The sequence below is a fragment of the Hemibagrus wyckioides genome, linkage group LG06 (assembly GCF_019097595.1).
Source record: "Hemibagrus wyckioides isolate EC202008001 linkage group LG06, SWU_Hwy_1.0, whole genome shotgun sequence".
Classification (NCBI taxonomy): Eukaryota; Metazoa; Chordata; class Actinopteri; order Siluriformes; family Bagridae; genus Hemibagrus; species Hemibagrus wyckioides.
The window spans coordinates 36,051,579-36,071,854 of record NC_080715.1 but is presented as its reverse complement, the minus strand read 5'-3'; the positions used below and the strand labels follow the sequence as shown (position 1 = coordinate 36,071,854).

Sequence of the window (20,276 nt, the reverse complement as noted above, 5' to 3'; positions counted from 1 at the left end):
GCTGTGCGTGATATCTGCTTCAACAATACCGGCACCCAGTTTCTCAGTGCCGGATACGATCGCTATCTCAAACTGTGGGACACGGAGACCGGTGAGTAAAAAAAAAAAAAGAAAAGTGCTCAAGGTTGAAGTCCTGAGTGTGTCCTGCTCTCTGCTCCACCAGCAGGAGGAGCCGAACCCACTCTGGGGGGGCGTTCCTGGATCAGTATTAGATCCCTGTTAGGAGTCCCTACGAGGCCTGCTTTAAAAACATAAAAAAACCTGTAGAAGCCTTTTGTCTTTCTATTTTCCAGGTAAGTGCATCTCAAAGTTTACTAACAGAAAAGTGCCCTACTGCGTGAAGTTCAACCCAGACGAAGACAAGCAACACCTGTTTGTAGCCGGCATGTCGGACAAGAAGATTGTGCAGGTTAGTGTGTGTGAAAGAGGCTGAAAAATTGCCTACCGGTGATGTCCTTAACTTCCAGCTTCGTATTATAGCCCACACACACACACACACACACACACACAGGCAGCCAAGGTATTAACTCTCGTCAGTAAATCTAAAGACAAGACCTTATTTCACACTCTGTGGTTCCCTTTATAAAGAAAAAGGAGTGTAGTGAAGTGTGGATAGAGTCACATGGGGCTTTGCAGAGCTATCCATAAAGCACAAGAACAGCAGCAGCATTAATGTGCCAAGAACAAATAATCACGACTGAGACATCACTGACCTCTAACTTTTTATTATTATTATAATTATTATTATTTCTTTGAGTCTTTCCGTCTCCTAGACCTCCAACGCAACATTCCATCCATCACTGACCAGCAGATAAAGTTCTTTTTATCAGCTTTTATGTGTAGCAGAATCTCACCTCTGTTTGCCTCACCTCTTTTTCCCTTCCTCAGTGGGATATCCGCTCCGAGGAGGTGGTTCAGGAATACGATCGTCACCTGGGAGCCGTAAACACCATCACGTTTGTGGACGATAACCGGCGCTTCGTCAGTACATCCGACGATAAGAGCTTGCGTGTGTGGGAATGGTAAGTGCAGGAATGTGGAAATAGATTCAGTATCAAAGTGATTTAATATGAAGCTGCTCAGCATGCCAAGTTTACCAGAGCTGCAGTTAGAGCAGCAAAAAACAGTGAGAAAGCAGCTTATGTACTGTATTAGTCTGAAAATATTCCACACTAGACACAATGCTATGTGAGGGGAACAGTCTCTCCGTCTTGCTTTAATGCTTAAAGTCGTAAGGCTTTGATATCACAGATTTCTCCTTTAAAAAAATTCCAAATTAGATGGAAATGTGAACACTCAGCTGCAGGAAAGGACACTCTCAGAGCCTTATCCAAGCCCCACTCAGCTGATTTAAAGGCAGATCAATGGGGCAGATTCGGGGTAAAAAAAAAAACGCAAACGTTTTTGGAGTTTAACGAGGCTGGAGGTAAAGAGATAAAACAACCAGCTGACTCCTCCATCAGTATGCTGTAAGTTTCTGCAGAAAAGTAAATATTAAAACTGATATAGTAATATTAAAAATTAAGACTTAATACGTTTTAACATGTGTAATATGATACAGATTTAATATCTTACATATTTATTGCACTGATTTTTAGATATTTTTTTTGTCTCTTTTTAGATTTTTTTGCCCCACAAATAAAACAAAAATAGCGCTAATTTTTTTTACACAATTTTTTAAAAATTATTTTTATTTTTTTGGAAAGGTGTCTAGTCTTCAGCTTTTTTTTTAAAGCACTAGTTAAATACTAAAGCTAAATAATTTGTATGAATTAAAAAGCATAAAAAAAACATCTTGATTTTAATATCAGAAATGGCCTTAATAATAATATAATAATTTGTAAAAAATTAACTAATGTAGCTATTCAGTATTTAAAGTATTGTGTTAAAAAAAATTGTTGTGGTATAAGAGCAGTAAAGTTTTAGCAGGTGCCTTAATAAGATGATAATCTTTTTAAAGTGTTTTCATCCCACTGTGTAGTCCATCTTGTGATCCAGAAAGCTTTATGTGCCGAGTTTGTGCTTGTTTCTGAACGCACTCTAGAAGACACCTGAACTTTTCATGCTTACTGAACTGCAGCCACTTATTAACCTCAATCATGTTGCCTCTACTGCTTTGGCCTTCTATAGACATCGCAGATCATCCAGCAGTGCGTGGTATCACAGCCTCGTATTTCAGCCTCTATCCGTGCTTCGTAACCGTTTTTAATTTAAATTGGCTCTGGACCGAACCCTCTGTGCCAGCAGCTCGTGAAGCTAATCATCGGCTCGCAGATGCAGCGTGTCAGTTTGGTGATCCGAGCTTCCACTTTCCAGCTGAGGCTCATGTTACCTTGTTGGGCTTTTGCTGAGGTTGCGTGTACAGGTTTTCTTCCCTCTTGATCAGTAGCTGATGTGATATAGCTGGATTTTGGCAGGTCTCTTCAGTGCACAGGGATGTTTAGTCAATCTGAGAGGGTTGGGAGCTGGAGAGCTTAGCTCTCACCGAGCACCAAGCGCTTTTACTACACACACACACGACATACACTTTGTGTGTAAGAAATTGTAGGTTTTTATCCCCCGGGCCTACTCAGATGGAGGGATTAAAGAGCTCAGCAACCAGGGAGCTGATGAAAATATGCAATGAAGGGAACAAAATGAAGAAGCAGTGAGAGAAGAGGGCAGATAATAAGACGAGCAAATCCGAGATCTGTGTTTTGGGGGATTGAAGAACGTCGTGCTCACCTCGTATCTCCTGCTCCAATCTGTTCTGGTTTATTTTGGGTGTTTTGTGTCTAACGTTGCTCAGGTTTCAGCGATGGCCCAGTTTTCAGGCTTCTTACCTTGAGTTGGTTTATACATTCCAGATGTGTGGAGAGAGAGAAGGGGGGGGGGGAGAAAGTGGGGGGGGGATGGAGAGAGAGAGAGAGGGAGAGATAGATAGATAGATAGAGAGAGAGAGAGAGAGAGAGAGACAGAGGGAGTAGGGGGCAATGAAGAGAAGTGAAATTGTTTCTGCACTGAAATTTGTTCCCGTGTGTGTGTGTGTTTCTCCTCACTGATGATTGTTAAATCACTTGAAGCTACACATCAGAGTTTTCCATTTCTGCCTGCATAGACCGAAAGAGCTACTGGAACTAGTTATTGTTAATTGTTTAATTAATAAGATTATTCATTAAATACAGACACACTAGATAGAAGGAAAAGGAGTGTGTAGAAATCTATTACTGATTTTTTTTTTTTGTTTAAATCACACTGTTCTCAGTTCTAATGGCCACCAGCAGGAAAAGAGCAACATGCTTCATTCTTAGAAAGAAAACTCGTGTCTTGTACCAAGTGCTTGCATGAGTTCCACTGGTGTGCATGGAGAGCACAATTAGTCAAGCTTTCTGGCTGGGAAGAATAATGTTACTCTCTCAGGACACCTGCTGTTTGTGAGAGGGCAGGTGTTTTCATTAAGAGGGCAGGTGTTTCGTTTAAAAGGGTAAATGTTTCATTATAAAGGCAGGTATTTCATTAAGATGGCAGATGCTTAATTACATGGGTAGATATTTCCTGGAAGATTTTTCCTTAAAAGGGAAGAAGTTTTATTTAGGAAAGCAGGTGTTTTATTAAGAAGGCCAATGTTTCATTAAAAGAGCAGATGTTTCATTAAGAGGGCAAATGTTTCCTGGAAGATTTTTCCTTAAAAGGACAGATGTTTTTAGTTAAGATGGCAGGTTAAGAGGGCAGATGTTTTGTTAAGTGGGCAGATGTTTCCTGCCCAGATGTTTCCATAAAAGGGAACATGTTTTATTTAAGGTGACAGACGTTTCATCAAGAGGGCAGATATTTTCTAGTAGATGTTTCCTTAAAAGGACAGATGTTTTATTTAAGGGGCAGGTGTTTCATTAAGAGGGCAGATGTTTTGTTACATGGGCAAATGTTTCATTAAGTGGGCAGGAGTTTCATCAAGTTGGCAGATTTTTCCTTAAAAATACAGATGTTTCATTAAGAGGGCAGATGTTTCATTAAGTGGGCAGGAGTTTCATTAAGTAGGCAGATGTTTCCTTAAAAGGACAGATGTTTCATTAAGTGGGCCGGAGTTTTAAGTTGACAGATGTTTGATTAAGAGGACAGATGTTTCCTGGCAGACGTTTTCTTAAAAGAGGGCAGACGTCTCATTAAAGTAGGCAGATGTTTTATTAAAGAGGGCAGATGTTTTATCACGTGGACAGATGTTTTATCACGTGGGCAATGTTTCATTAAAGAGGGCAGATGTTTCTTTAGTGCAGTGTTGGGCTATCTTGTGCAGCTTCATGAGCAGGAGTTTGGAGAGAAAATATGTGCCACTGGATTCCCAGGTCTCAGAGGAAGCATGTGCTGGTCTACAGCTGCATCACCTGATGGCTACCATTTTATGGGGCAGAGCTGGATAATGGATTGGAATGGAGAAAAAGGGTGGAGGAAATTGGGAGAAAGAACAAACTAAAAGTACTCAGTGGAAGAGCAAGGGGTCAATCAGAGTTAGCAGTGTAACAGAGGCCAGCGGTAGATGCTGTGCAGGTAAATGTAGGTGCTGTGCATGAGGAAAAAATCATTATCAGCGTTTATTTCTGAAGCCTGTGCTGTAGCAAAGCCTTGCCCCTACTTAAACAAATATATAGTAAAGTATATAAACAAAATAACTCGGGTACCTGCTCATCGAGCGTTACAGTTCCTCATTACTGTTATAGTCTGAGGGGCCAGGAACTGACCAACCAGGTGTCCTTTATTTGCTGTATGTCTTGACAAGATGCACTAATCATGTGAGATGTTTTAGTTATTAAGCATGACAAATAGATATGAAAGAGAACAGTAAAGTTCATATGCAGGGTTTTTTCCTTGGTTTTTTTTTTTTTTCAAGATGTGTTCTTTTATTTCAGGGATATTCCTGTGGATTTCAAATACATCGCAGAGCCCAGTATGCATTCGATGCCTGCAGTGACCCTGTCCCCCAACGGTGAGTGTGTTCGTCTGAGCGCTGCTTCACCAGCACCACATGGGTCATTTCTTTATCATTTCAAAGAACAAAGTCTCTGTGTCTACCGGCTGCGGCTAGTTTTTTTCTAAATTAGTGATCAAAAAACATTTTTCTCTTTTGGGGAAAAAGTGTAGAGGAATGTCTAAGGGGTGTATTAGGGAAAAACTACACAAGACAAGACACCTGTTAAGGGTATAAATTAATGAATAATAATAATTTCCTTTAATAATAAATGAAAGCAAAATAGAGAAGAAGCCAGTAGATTTAGTTTTGCATATTTTGGCACTTTGAACATTTTATCAAGTATCTGTGATGTAAATGATTTGTTCGACCTCTTCTACTTCCTCCGTTAACAGAAAAGCACAAGGGCAGTGTCACTGACAGGGTATCAGGTGCAGCAGTGTTGCGTGTGTGTGTGTGTGTGTGTGTGTGTGTGTGTGTGTGTGAGCTATTTGTTGGTGTAAATAGCTTCTGTTGTCACTCTGGTCGGTGTTTCACAGCAGATGTGACAGACATCACAAATGCTAAAATGGGAACTAGGAGGAAATGAGCCTTGGTTTCTCTTGGCTTCTTGTTTGGAGTGAACGTTAAAGGAGAAGTTCACTTCCAGAACAAAAACTCTACAAATAATTTCCTCAGCCCCTTGTCATCCAAGATGTTCATGTCTTTCTTTCTTCAGTCGTAAAGAAATGATGTTTTTTGAGGGAAAAACATTTCAGGATTTTTCTCCATATAGTGGACTTCAATGGTGGACGTGAGTTTGACCTTCCAAAATACAGTTTAAATGCAGCTCCAAAGATCTCTAAACCATCCCAGTCCAGGAAGAAGGCTCTTATCTAGACAAACCATCGCTCAGTTTCTTAGAGAAATAAAAAACTGTATACTTTTTAACCACAAAAGCTCTTCTAGCACTAGCTCTGGGATGAGTGTCTGCGACACTATGTACTATGTATGTATCACGCGTGATGTAGGCGGAGCTACAGACTCTGTATTTACAAAGCGAATGTGCAAAGACCAAGGAAGTGCAAATAAGTAAAACACTCTTTACTAACAAAAGGGTGCAACAAGTGTGTATGGGTGTATTGGTATTCAGATGTAGAGGGAGCAACCACAGCTTCAATCGCTCAGGGCATTTTGTGAGCAGTCACGTTATTTCCAAGCGGACGTAATCTTTTAGGTTTAATACGATTTGCACATCCAGGGTACACACACACACACACACAAACGGACCATTTTAAACAAAAAATGGACACAAAGACGTATAACTTTGTGTCATTCCACATGCAACAACTTCAGAGTGCTCCTCCTTCTCCACGCTAGTAAACACTGGGTCTTTAGCTCCACCTACATCACGCGTGACCTTCCGATGTGATTACGTAGTACGTAGCGTCACGGATGCACAAGCTTTTGTGGTTGAAGTCCACTATATGGAGAAAAATCCTGAAATGTTTTCCCCTCATTTCTTTACGACTGAAGAAAGAAAGACATGAACATCTTGGATGACAAGGGGCTGAGGAAATTATTTGTAGAGTTTTGTTCTTTTAACTTCTCCTTTAAGAGTGTTCTGCCTGATGGAGTGTTTTCTCAGAGGTGACAGACAAGCCTTCTCCTTTAAACACCTTTAAATACAAGCACTCCGTGATTCAGTTCAGATACACACAAAAGGAGTCTCTGCTTTTTTTTTTTGTTTTGATCATTTTTGAGTCATGAAGATTTATCTATAATAATAAAACACTACACTTTCTGATTATTCTAATAATCAAAAATCCAACAATTTATTTTAACAATGAAAAATGCTTTCGTAACATCTCTGGAGCCTGCCATCATTCCTCATTTGCACGCTCTTTTTTTCCTCCACAGGGAAATGGCTGGCTTGTCAGTCCATGGATAATCAGATCCTAATCTTTGGCGCTCAGAACCGATTCAGACTGAACAAGAAGAAGGTCTTTAAGGGTCACATGGTGGCCGGATACGCTTGTCAGGTGGACTTCTCTCCAGATATGAGGTAAGCATTTACTGCAGACAAAATGGAGGGGAATTTAGTTGGTAGGGAAACGACGAATATTTCAGAAAGCAGACGAGCAGGAGATGAACTCTCGGGATGTTTTACTATAGAGTTTGTTTACATTTCTGGCATTTGGTAGACGCACTTATCCAGAGCGACTTACAATTTATCACATTTTATACAACTGAGTCCTTGCTCAAGGCTCTAGGTGGCAACTTGGTGGACCTGGGATTTGAACTCACAACCTTCTGATCAGTAATCAAACACCTCAACCCCTAAGCTACCACATCCCTTCATGTATGTGTTTAATAGTGTAAAGAAAAAAAAGTTTCTTTGTATTTGAGGGACAGAAGCCTCAAATACAGACACAAAATTACACACAGGAACAATTCAGCCATGATGGCTAGGGAAATCTTCATAGACTGATATCCTGGATGTATTCCAACTGGATTTTTCCCCATCTCTTCCCAGTGAGCAGTAGAAAGCAATAACAGTACAGCAGTGTTGTTGAGTAACTAGTTACATGTAACGGCGTTATGTAACTTAATTACAAAATAAATGTAACAGTTACTTCGAAAAATATGTCATTAAAATTACAGTTACTTATGAAAATGTTAAAGATTACAAATAGAGTTACACCTGAATATTTTCTTTAAAAAAAACTAGTATATGTTGAATAAATATTAATTTGTTGTTAGAGTTTGTTAAAGCGGGGCTATTCTGATGATTTTGATTGGTTCTCTGGTTTGAATTTGCGGCGCGTCTGCCAGTTATGTTAATCCACACTGCCTCGGAAAGCTTTAGGCTAATGCACTGTCTGAGAGTTACCACCATGGCTAGTGATAAAAATGCATTTCAGTCCTGGAAATTTAAAAATAATTTAATCCCGAAATCCAATAAGGGGCAAATATAACAGTCCAGTACAAAATTTGTTTGCTAGCTGTTAAAATGCTTTCGACCTCAAAGGCTTCAATGTTGAACCTGAGGAAGCATCTGCAGGTATGGAACCTAGCATTTCTTTATTTTATAATATATTTAAAATGTAAAATGTTTGTCATTTATTGTGAGTGTACAGAAATAAAAACAGACCCTTTAGTTTGGAATGATATATTACTCGTTTCTGTTTAATAAAAAGTGAGGGAGTGGTCAGTTTATTGACTGTAGCTGCTCTGTGGAAAAAAATCCACTAAAATGCGCCTGCGCATTCATCGAGCCCATCGAATACTCAAGACCTGTATTCATAACATTCACAACAAATTAGCTAGTCTGCTAGCCATTTTAAAGCCATCAGAGCTTTTTTCAAGCCGAGAGCTCAGCTCATACCACACAGCTATAGCTCATACCACATCCACTTGTCCATTCACTTATTTTCTGTGTTCAGTGCAGGAACAGATCATTTTTATGAAAATATGTATACATACTGATGTGTGCCTTTTTAAACCATGTCCAGTCAGTTAAAAAGTGTAATTTTGTGTGGATTGATGGCAAAAAAAAAAAAAACTGAGTTTAATTTTTCATTAATTTTCGACCAATAAAGCGTGCAAAAACTGAAGAGGTCTGAATACTTTCGTGGAAATCCTCACCACTGCTATCTTGCAACACCGCTATAAAATACACCCATGAAACAAGTCAGTTCCTCGGATCATTTACCTTATAGCGGCTATAAATAGACTTTCCCTCATCAGACAAAAAATAAACACCCATGTTTATGTACAGACCAGCAATCTGTCCTGAAGATTTTCCTCCTGTGAAAAATCTGAATCGTATTTATTATATTGGAGGATTTATTCTTCTCCATAGTTACACTATAACGATTTTCTATTGTATTAAAATCAGTATGTGTATGTCTTTGTCTGAAAGAGAGAGTACAAATGTAGAGATAAAAATAAAAATAGCATCAATAATAATATCCATATAATGCTTTAAATATTTAAGAAGGACAAACTCTCTTTTAAAGCCCACTAACACACTTTCTTGTCCCAGTTATTCAAAAAGGCTGTTTTATTATTTTTTTATACTAATCTGTCTCTAGCAGATATCTTGTGAAGTTCTGTAATAATATATTTATTTTCTCTCTGTAGTTATGTGGTGTCTGGCGATGCAGACGGCAAGCTGAATGTCTGGGACTGGAAGACCACCAAGCTGTACCACCGAATCAAAGCACACGACAAGGTGTGTATCAGCGCAATCTGGCATCCACACGAGACCTCCAAGGTCATCACCTGCGGCTGGGACGGACAGATCAAACTCTGGGACTGAAACCAAGATGGAAGAATTAACCGCAAAACTAAAACTTTTTTTTTTTTTTTGGTCAGTGTATTTTACTCAGCTGATGTGCTCTTTATTGCTTCCATTATGTGCTGAGTTTATTGTTTGTTAATTCCCAGTTTGAGATTATGGTATTTGGCTTTGCTCCGAGTTTCATATCAAGTTTATGGACTGGTATCCAGCCCTGATTTGTAGGTTTCAGAGACTCTGAGTGTTAGCGATGGCCGAGGAGACTTTTATGTGATTGTTATTCGTTTTAGCTCTACTGTTCATGCTTGGGAACATTTTTACGTCGTCAGATTTTCACTTCAGCTACACAACGTCTCTTTCTGAACATAATAAAACATTTTGTACTTATTTTCCATCAAGTCATTGGACTTTTTTGTCTAGCCTTTAAGGGCTGAGTGTTAATGAATAAATTCTTCAGAAAATAATCACAAGTAGATAAAGGATTTATGGGAAAAATTATTTCTAAAGCACAGAATTTTTTTTGTTTTCCTACTATGCTGCATATAAGGTCAAACTTATAAAATAGCCTGGAATTACGGTTAAGAAAACAATATTTTAGCAAAGGACATATCACAAAGCTGATGAAGAAATCAGTCGATCTTCATCTGTTTCTGACACCAGTGTAGCGAGCAGACCGTCAGCAGGTGAACTCATACCCAGCTTTTTATTAAACAAAGAGAAACATTTATGCCAAGCTTCTTAAAGATAAATAAGCTGGAACATCTCAATAGACTCACTCTCACACACACACACACACAGCCGTACAACTAACTGAAAGTGTGAACCGGGTGAACTAAGGAAATTCTGAGAAACACTTAAATCTAACACAGAAGACGACGTCTCATCCCCTCACACCACATTAACAGTGTGTAATAACAGAAAAATGCTTAAGCAATTCAAAACTCTTTTAATATTTTACAGCTTTGCGCATACTTGTCATCTTTATTTTAAACCGACTCACTCAAATAAAATAAATAAATAAATAAATACTAATTATTAAAAATACATCAGTATCACTGTTCGATCATTTTGAACCAATTCTATCAGATCTTTTTTCTGGACACATGTACACCAACCAGGCAAAACATTATGACCACCTGCCTAATATTGTGTTGGTCCCCCTTTTGCTGCCAAAACAGCCCTACACATGCACTGTGTATTCTGACACCTTTCCATCAGAACCAGCATTAACTTCTTCTGCAGTTTGAGCAACAGTAGCTCATCTGTTGGATTGGATCACACGGGCCAGCCTTCTCTCCCCACGTACATCAGTGACCCTGTAGCCGGTTCACCACTTTGGACCACTTTTGATAGATACTGACCACTGCAGACCGGGAACACTCCACAAGAGCTGCAGATTTGGAGATGCTCTGATCCAGTCGTCTAGCCATCACAACCTGGCCGTTTGTCAAACTCGCACAAATCCTTACACTTGCCCATTTTTCCTGCTTCTAACACATAACTTTGAGGACAAAATGTTCACTTGCTGCCTAATATATCCCACCCACTAACAGGTGCCATGATGAGGAGATCATCAGTGTTATTCACTTCACCTCTCACTGCTCATAATGTTATGCCTGATCATTGCATATCTATGTACTTAATGTATGTCATTCAACTGCGTCTTTCGTCCTTAGAACATCTGGATGTTTTTTAATTAGATTTTTACAGCTATTTATCAGATTAGCTGCCAAAACCAGCCCAAGGATTTGCCTGTGACCGGAAGGATAAGTGAAAATGAGCTAAACAATAATAGTCATTTATTACAGATTATATCAGTACAGGACCAAAAATCATCAGTGATGTGGTTTCATTGGAAGGAATAAATCTATCATTTCCACATTACAAATTGCACACACACACGACAGGAAAATAATCAATGATATGGTTGTATAATATAGCTAGATGCAAATTGTTTTAGACCATAACAATATGCATAAAAGGATTAATAGTTTTATGAGAATGATGAATGAATGAATGAATGAACAAAGGACCTTACTTTCATTTCTTAGACTTTCAGTTCTTCAGAACTGTGTGTGTAAAAGGATTTAGATGACTTATTCCATCTGTAATATTTCCCAGCAGCACCACTGGAAGTGCAGGCCATGATTCAGCTGGAGGGATTTTTATTTTCTTCAACTAGCGATTGCTTTATTATATCTTTTAATTCAGCTGCCAGGACCTGGAGATGTTCTGCACAATGATCCTGCAGATCAATCCAACTAAACAGTTTAACTCCCAGTTCATCAGCCCTATCTATCAAAGAGTAGTAAAAATTGAGAGTAACTGAAATTAGATAATCCAATGTAAAATCTCAGGTTTGTTGAATAATTTGAATCATTTTGTTTTCTCACGTTATAGATGTTCTTTTTTTAAGAGTGTGTGGAAATCACAGTTCTTGGTTTGGCTTCTCAACTATTTCACACTTGATTTTCCTGTCCTAAATCATGGAAATATACAGTCGTCTGAATGAATGGGTGCTTTGGTGAAGCTGGATATGAAACATATGAAAACGGTTCATATGTTTAATTAGATTTATCTCGAACCGAATATATGAAGTCATTTTCACCTTTAATTATTCTAAGGAAATAAAAACCCTTATCATATGTCACCGTTATGGACGCCTCTGCTCAGCACCTTGTGCAGCCTCCACATTCGACAGCAGTCTTATTCTACAATGTTTGAAGAAATTTGAGAATACAGTGGAACCTCGGTATATGAATGCCCTCCCTTATGAATTTTTGCCTTTTGCAAGAAATTTTGCATCAGCATACAAGCATTTTCGGTATACGAACGAAGTTGTGCGTACGCCTGGGAGATGTTCAAAACTGGTTTGCGTCAGTGAGCCAACCGAAGCCAACCAAATTTCTTTTTCACTCAGTGAAAGCTGTTCCGAAAGAGTCAACCAACGTTGCCTTCGGCATGCGTTCAAAAGCTAGCTGATTTTTTGTGCGTTTTTTTGTTGACAGATTGGTGGTGTGGGTGGTCTGTTCTATTTTTAGCTCAAGCTTGGTGGCACGACTTATTGTGAGGACCCTTGACATGGAATGCGTGGCTTGGGTCAGTTCTTTGTAAGCAGTCATACAGTTTACATACGCTTCAAATTGGTAATATTGGTCATATTTCTGGGCGGCTGGAATGGATTATATGCGTTTACATTATTTCTTATGGGAAAATTCGTTTCGCAATACAAATTTCCACCTTAGGAACTCGCCTCCAGATAGAATTTAATTCGTATGCCTAGGTTCCACTGTACTAGGAATCTGAGACAACTCTTTAATACAGAATCAATACAGATCCCCCAGGGTCCTAGTTTTCTCCACTTCAGCTCAACCAACATGTTAGTGGGGTTTAGGTCAGAGGACTATGATTGCCATAATGTTATTCTCTAAACATTGAACCACTTTTATGTGAATCTGGGCTTGTGTTTTGGAGCAGTGTTTTGCTGGAAGATCCAAACAGGACCCAGCTGTAGTTTCTTTGCAGAGGCAGCCAGTAATTTATAATCATCTAATACTTAATGTCCATTATACCATGTATGAAAGATTCAAACAGGACTCAGCTGTAGTTTCCCAGGGTTTCTAGGATTGCTGCACTATAACACAGTTAGCATATCCTCCAACATATTAAACCATATAAAAGTATAACCATTTCCTTTTACTCCAATCTTTTGTTGCCAAAAACGCTAACGTAGCATATTGAAATACACTACTCAAGAAGCTAGCCAAGCAAAGTATGTACTACTAGTATTGTCATGGTTATAAAAAGAAAAAGAAAAGAAATATGTACCCATGGGAATCCAATATAAGAATGAAATCCAATACAGGGCACATTGGCATACCACTGTGTGACACTTCAGATACGCCGTAATAAGTTTAAAAGCCCCATTTTGCAATAGCCACCACATGAACCTTCAACACAGATGACAAATTTCTTCTGTCTAGGAAGGCTAGTACTTTTAGGACCACAGAACTATACAAGTCTGTCTACCAGGGGCTCCAACATTCATGACTGGCTCTCTGTCTGCTGGGTCTCAGTGCTCTTCTTCACTCTAAAGAAGTCAAACCCACTGATCCAAGATCTGAGCCACATCATTCTGTCCATTTGAGACAACGGTTCTCTTTAGGGAGGAAGCTGCTAAAGTACACTATGTTGCCAAAAGTTTTGGGACATCTACCTTTACATGCACAATAATGCAATACGGAGTTGGCCCGCCCTTTGCAGCTATAACAGCTACAACTATTCTGGTCTAATTCATCCCAAAGGTGTTCGGTGGGGTTGAGATCAGGCCAGTCAAGTTCCTCCACACCAAACTTGACCTTGCTTTGTACACTGGTGTGCAGTCATGTTGGAACAGGAAGGGGTCATCCCCAAATGGTTCGCACAGAGATGAGAGCATGAAATTGTCCAAAATTTCATGGTATCCCAAAACTTTTGGCAATGTAGTGTATTTCATCCACTCATGGAAGCAGCTTTGGCCACAAACAAGTTTGGTATTCTGACTGTTGAATTTTGTGCTGTGTTGGCAGAATCAGCCTTTAGCCTATAGATAGTGACACAGAGTATGCACTAGCAGACTGTCCACCTCTTTCAGCGAGAACTATAGTTAACAGTGAATTGATTTGCCATCGGTACAGAGGTCCACCGGGGTGAATGCTTTCCAGATCTAGGACGTCACTTCTGTGTGCAGACATTATCTGAGGCATAATGTTCTGTGTTGACAGACCTCTGCACCATTGTGTCATTGTGATAGAGATTTCAAGCCAGGCAGGAAGCAGTATCCACCTTCCTGTCATCCGGATGATTGATGTATCTGTCACAATGTTGTCCATGTAGACCAGCATGTCGTGGTGTCTCAGAATAGTAAGTAATCACTGAAGGAAGCAGGATGCTCAGTCCTAGCTGGTTGATGTCATTTACATCTTTATCAAATTTGTCTTCGGGAGGTCAAGATTAATATGTGGGTGTGATTAGTTTACTCTTATCATGCTCCATAGCTAAGATCTGAGACACTATACTGTACTACTGTACACCACAATGACCGACACCTGTGACAAAGGTGTCCAGGCTGACTCAAGAGCACCAGTGATGCTGGAAAAAGGCAAATATAGGTCCTTTGAATTGGAATGTAAAGCATCTGGGTTCCAAATGCATTGAACAGATCCACTAATGTGAACCAGTCTTCTGGGTGCATGCCGTGCATAATATCTGGCAGAATTTTCTAACTTAGAATGGTATAGAACTACCATCCCTTTTCTGAAATGGGAACAGTTGTCATGTAACTCCTATAGTTTTATACAGTGGAGTCTACACTTCGATTGTGCCATGGTCCAGAAGGGAGAAAACATCTTGGAATAGAGTGCTGAAATGGAAGAAATCATTAGAAGCCTAGGGGCTTATGCTGGAACTAAAGTTTGCACTCTTGTAACATGGATACATCATGGACAGGATCCGATTGTTGGCTGTATTGCCTCAAAATAAGCAATGTTTTTGCCTGTAAAGCATTCACAGATCTCTGCTGGTTACTTTAGTGTTGGAGACCTGTGTTCTCCATTTCCAGTGCGTCTTTGGCTGCAGGGATCAGTATCTAGTCCAATTAAGAATGTTGCCATTTAGAGAGTGACTGCAGGCCAGTTTGGAGTCCACCGCTAGTGCATGTAGCATGTCAAATTGGAGACTAATTCAGTTTTAGATGCAGCTGAAACCAGAGCCCCAGCGGCAATAATTGCCTAATTCATTGAATTATTATGCGAGTCTTTGGAAAAAAAAAGTTACTGATTTTATACATAATTATTTTTTGCTGTCATTAAGTTAAAAGGAACATGAATGGAGGCCTTACAAGAAAGGTTTCTTATTTAGGACCTCTGACCTTTTATATTTAATCTCAGTGTGGTCAAAGAAATCATGGTTATTTAGCCATTCAGTCGACTGTCGTTTGGGAGTATGTACTTGCTTGAGCAAGTGGGATAAAGGTGTGGATAAAGGTATCTGACAATTGCAGTAAATCCAGATATGTCCAAGCCATTACATTTGTGGACACATGGCTAAACATTAAGAATCACTGAACGCTATTCTTCCCTTATATAGCTCTCTATGGCAGGCTAGCTTCTATGTTTGTTTGTCCAGGACTGTGCTGGACTGCTAATGTCTGTCAACCTCAACCTTTAAAGGCTGTTGTCCCTGTTGGTCAATATAATCAACTTATTCTGCATAATCTGCACTGCCGTTTGTGCCTACAGGCAAAGACAAAGCTCAAGTTCATTTCCAATCAGAGACAGGCAAGTTTGAGACACAAGTTTGAGACACAAGTGACTGTTCAAACTGACATCACTACTAACACATAAAGGGAATGTGTTATTGCTAATAAAAAAGACAATTTATTTTTTCATAACCTGTTTTCTACGGCTTCATTTCACTCCGTTGATGGCAGCACCTTTGTGAAGGTGAAACCACATAGACAAACTGGGCAGTGATAAACAGTAAGTTGTAAACTCTGTCTCCTCGATCCTTCCCAGGTCCTCAGTAAAGGAGAATTAATAGCTCTAAACAAAGCTCTATAAATAGCACTTTCAGATCCCAATCCATCTAATATGTTCATTAACAGTGTTTGTTGTTTCCTTCTAATCCATTTATATGGTCCTCCATGCTGCACCATCAATCTGTTAATTTCTTCTCCAAAGATGTTCAAAGATGGCTGGTACTTTGGATCGCTTTCCTTCTGAAATACCCCTTTCTATTGCTTGAATAATGTCTTCACTAATTTCAACATGTTTGGATCCAAAATGCCAACTTGCTGAAATCAATGAAGAAATTATTTAGTAAACACAAGCTCACAAACAACATTGCAGGAAAACAGCCCCAGCCACCTCCAGGCTTTATAGCATCCTTAGGGCATTTTGTTCTCAGAAGCTATTCTTTTCCTACGTATGTTCTTTTACCAATTTTACCCTTTTTGTTGTATCTGCTGATATTTGTAGCAAACCTTGCTGCTTTTTCTTCTCTGTTTCTCTTTTTATTCACATTTATGCCAGTATAATCACTGGTGAGTGGACAGTGAAATGGGCTAGAAACCTTCCCACACATAAGGGAGTAAAAGTGGCCTTTAGAGAGTAAATGTCATTTACATTTACGGTCATGCATTAATTAATTTAAAGTAACTGCTTTACCCTGGTCAAGGCCACAGTGGATCCAAGCTGGAAATATTCCCCATTAAGGGACAAACTGTACATACATACTGTAACTTCACATAGCTTTTAAACCTACAAGGAATATTTAATAGCCAGTCTACATCCTTTTTATGGTTTAAGACAGTGGGAGAAAACCTGACAACCCAGAGGAGACCTGTGCAAATGTGTAAAACATTTTACACAGACAGTAACCCAAGGTCAAGACTGAACCAGGGACCCTTTTACCGTGTGATGGCAGCACTATCAATTGCACCACCATGCTGCCTACATTTTGAACCAGCTGGATAGGCCAGAATAGGGGTAATTGCAAGGGTTTCCAATAGTTTAGTAAACAATGCATCCTGGTTTTCAAATAAACCACTGACTGTTGTGAGCAATGGAGAGAGCAAGTGATGCCAAAGGGGTGTTCATAAATGATCAGTAGGAGGAGTCCTGGTCCAGGTTCTCTATCCTGTGAATTCCATTTTGGCTGGATTCTTCTATCCCATTTGTCTAATCTGCCTCATCATGTGGTATTTCTTGGGGTCCAACAGCAGGCCATTGTTCTATACAACCATCATCACCTCCCATTGGTTCTGGAGTGCCTTATCATAGGAACATGCATCAAGGTAGAGTATTTACTCTTGCTCTGGAGTATGCCAAACAGTACCTTCTCTGTGTATTTTGAAGTTGGGTGAAGTTTTGCAAAACCCAGCATTCATTATCTTGATCTGTCAGAGACCTTTTCCCAGGGTAAATACAATCTTGGGCTTGGTCTCTGGCTTCAGCTTGTCTTGCCAGTATCCACTGCACAAATCCATGAAACTAAAACAGCAGAGCTCTAATAAGATGATATGGTATATATCCTGCTATAAAGATACTAGAAGTCAACACTGAACTGTCTTTGTATTTGGAGAGGACTACAGACACCTTCCATGGACTCTGATGTCTCTAGTATCCCAGCACCCAGCATTTTCTGTAGCTTTAGTCTTGTCTTCTGCAGCTTATAGCCGAAGTGTAAATAAACTTATACCAAACTGGTGAGCTAAGGGGCGGTGGTAGATCCAGTGGTTAAGGCTCTGGGTTGTTGTTTGGAAGATCAGGGTTCAAGTGTGATCTCAAGTGATCTCTGTGTTATGCAAGACACCGGTTTTTATAGACAAATGTCTAGCCGTAGCTCACCTAAATTGTTCTTGTTGTCCTGCACCATGGCAAGCAACTCTCTCTGTAGCGAAGATGCTTCTTCTGATCGCCTCAGGTCAGGCAGCATTTTCTGCTTCAACGAGCTGCCAGTCCCACTGTAGTGAGCAGACCCCAGTGTCCTCATACTGAGCTTTTTATTAAACAAAGAGAAACATTTATGCCAGTCTTCATAAAGATTGATGAGCTGGCACATCCCATTAGACACACACACACACAGCCCATACAATAACAGAAAAGCATGAGCTGAGTCAACTAAGGAAACTGTGACACACTTAACAAAAACTGTAGACCTTAAAGTTAACACAGAAGTTTTGAAAACACTCAACCCCTATTAAACTCAACAAGACATCATGTTGGTCATTAACCCCATAAAATCCAGTTACTCCCCAAAAAAGGTTCAACAAATCAAAACTCTTTAAAGTGAGTTTTTTCGCACTTAAAAAAAATCGTGAATTTCAGGAAGTCTGTAAGCACAACTTATTAAAATACAGAAACTGGTTTATACATTCACTTTACTATTTACATTTAAAACTAAATTCAACCGTAGCCATTATCATCCTCTAAGTGTGTCTGAACAATTCTGTTCTCAGTTTTGTGGTTGCTTCTGTGCTGTTGTTCCAATTTGGGCCAACACATCCATCTATTAAGTGTCGTGTCCCTTAAAACTACGTTGCTAGTTTGTGTTCTTTCCTTCAGTTCTGAGATGAATTAATTTCCTAGCTCTCTCTGTCTATTGTGAGCATTAATTAAATTCTGAAAGCTAAAACCAAACTTAAGTCTTAATTATAAAACTGTATTAGTGTTTTGACTCATGGGAAAATAGACAAATATGTGTGGGAAAAGTATATGTAAAAAAAACAAAACAAGAATAGTAAAAATATCCTGGCAATCTGGGCTTGTAAAAAAAAGCATGTTAGATGTGTTATTTATATCACATTAAAAAAGATCATTTTTTTATTTCCAGGTTCTACAAAATGTGGAAAAGCATTTTTTATTTTTACTGAATTCCATTTCTTCCAATTTTCGTATCAAGTAATTTGTGTTGATTCACTCCACTGCAGTTTATTTCCTTTCCTTCTTGCTGCCTGTGTATGTTCTTCTGACAATACCCAAGCTTGCAGTTGAGTAATTTGCTGGATTCAAAAGCATGTGATTAAAATGATAATGATTTGAGTCTGGAGTACCTTGACTCCTCCATATATTTAATCAATTTAACCCTTGCGAGTCTCTTGTGCCATGTAGCACCTGTTGACCCACCCTAGTATGTAAGTGCTGCTTGCATTGTGTAAGTTCTTCTGAAGAAAGAGCTGCGGCTTTGCCGGGTCTCTGTAACTGTGGTACAGGTGGAAGTGTGTATTCTCCAGCTCCTTCAGCAGACTGAACCAGTAGCGCACAACGGAGGGCTTGTCACCGCTCACTTCGAACCCGGCCCAGTGTAGGTGAACCTCAAGGAGCAAGAGGCCTACAGAGTGTAAAACGTTTTCCAGGATCAGGTTCTCTAAGATTTTCCATTCGGCACTCTCCATGTCCACTTTCAGGACGTCTAACTGAGAGAGAGAGAGAGAGAGAGAGAGAGTTAACAAACATCATTGGCAAATATTGCCATAGGTGTGATAATTACATGGTGTGTTGTTACATTAGCATTTTTTTCATCTGGTGTGTAATAAACTGTGCAGTGTGTCCTTCTACCTACCAAATATTCCAACAGTGATAAAGTTGATACAAGATATTTATAGGAAAGAACAGGGCAGGAACACTTGTAGTTATCCAGTCAGCTTCGTATGACAACAGCACAATGTAGTAAATAGGAACCAGATGCCAGTAATAGTGCATGTTGTGAAACCTCCGCAGTTATTGTCCCTGACCCTATCAAGGACTGTGTGCATTGGGGTATAGAGGGTTGGTGGAGTTCATGTGGATTATTCAATGTATAATACATATGTTACTAGGTGGAGGCAAGAATGTTTGAATGAGTGATTTAGGTTGGGTTTGATGTAATGGACTAAACCAAAATGTAATGTTATGCATATTATGTACTAAATCATAGTGCTATATTATGCATATTATGTACTATACCATAATATATTAATGTGTGTCGGAACATTCTGTGGTTTTTGGCAAAAAATAGTTTAGTTTAGAATTGTAGTGCTTTTCTGCCACTAGGAAGGTTAAACTTTGGTCTCCGGATTACAAGACCGGCGCTTTGTGACTAAGCTACTAGGGCAATTAAGGTCTAGAAGTTTATTTTCTAATAGGCCCACTAGTGGGTTTAGGATTAGAAATAGTGAGAAATAAAGAAAATTAACAAAGGCGATCAGATAGATAGCTAGCTAGATAGATAGATAGATAGATAGATAGATAGATAGATAGATAGATAGATAGATAGATAGATAGATAGATAGATAGATGGCTTTGTCCTTAGCGAGGTTGTTGGTGCCAGATGAGCTGGTTGATTTCAGAAACTGCTGATCTTCTGGGATTTTCACACACAACACTTACACACTTATCATCATAAGGTTTCTCTGCCAAGAAGAGGAATTTGAAGCTCCAGTAGGTGGGTGAGGAAGTTAATCATCTTTAATTACCTAGTTTGGGTGAGCATGAAATGTTCTGAGATGCTTTTCTACTGATCACAGTGGTAAAT

General features: G+C 39.3%; 2 protein-coding genes across 3 annotated transcripts in view; one reads left to right on the top strand and one right to left on the bottom strand.

The window, feature by feature from the left end:
* cdc40 (cell division cycle 40 homolog (S. cerevisiae)) overlaps positions 1-9,611 on the top strand; it is a 17,220-nt gene extending 7,609 nt beyond the window's left edge. The window contains exons 10-15 of the mRNA XM_058391738.1: positions 1-91; positions 294-409; positions 889-1,022; positions 4,884-4,960; positions 6,842-6,986; positions 9,068-9,611. The exon at positions 1-91 is cut by the window's left edge and continues 11 nt beyond it. Coding sequence (XP_058247721.1) covers positions 1-91; positions 294-409; positions 889-1,022; positions 4,884-4,960; positions 6,842-6,986; positions 9,068-9,245 — 741 coding nt within the window. The 3' untranslated portion in view covers positions 9,246-9,611. The remainder of the gene's footprint in view (positions 92-293; positions 410-888; positions 1,023-4,883; positions 4,961-6,841; positions 6,987-9,067) is intronic.
* A 6,040-nt stretch (positions 9,612-15,651) lies between these two features.
* mettl24 (methyltransferase like 24) overlaps positions 15,652-20,276 on the bottom strand; it is a 31,771-nt gene continuing 27,146 nt past the window's right edge. The window contains exon 5 of one of the 2 annotated variants that reach the window (XM_058393567.1): positions 15,652-19,179. In XM_058393567.1, the coding sequence (XP_058249550.1) occupies positions 18,844-19,179 (336 nt within the window). In that variant the 3' untranslated portion in view covers positions 15,652-18,843. The remainder of the gene's footprint in view (positions 19,180-20,276) is intronic. The other variant, XM_058393565.1, reaches the window with a different exon arrangement.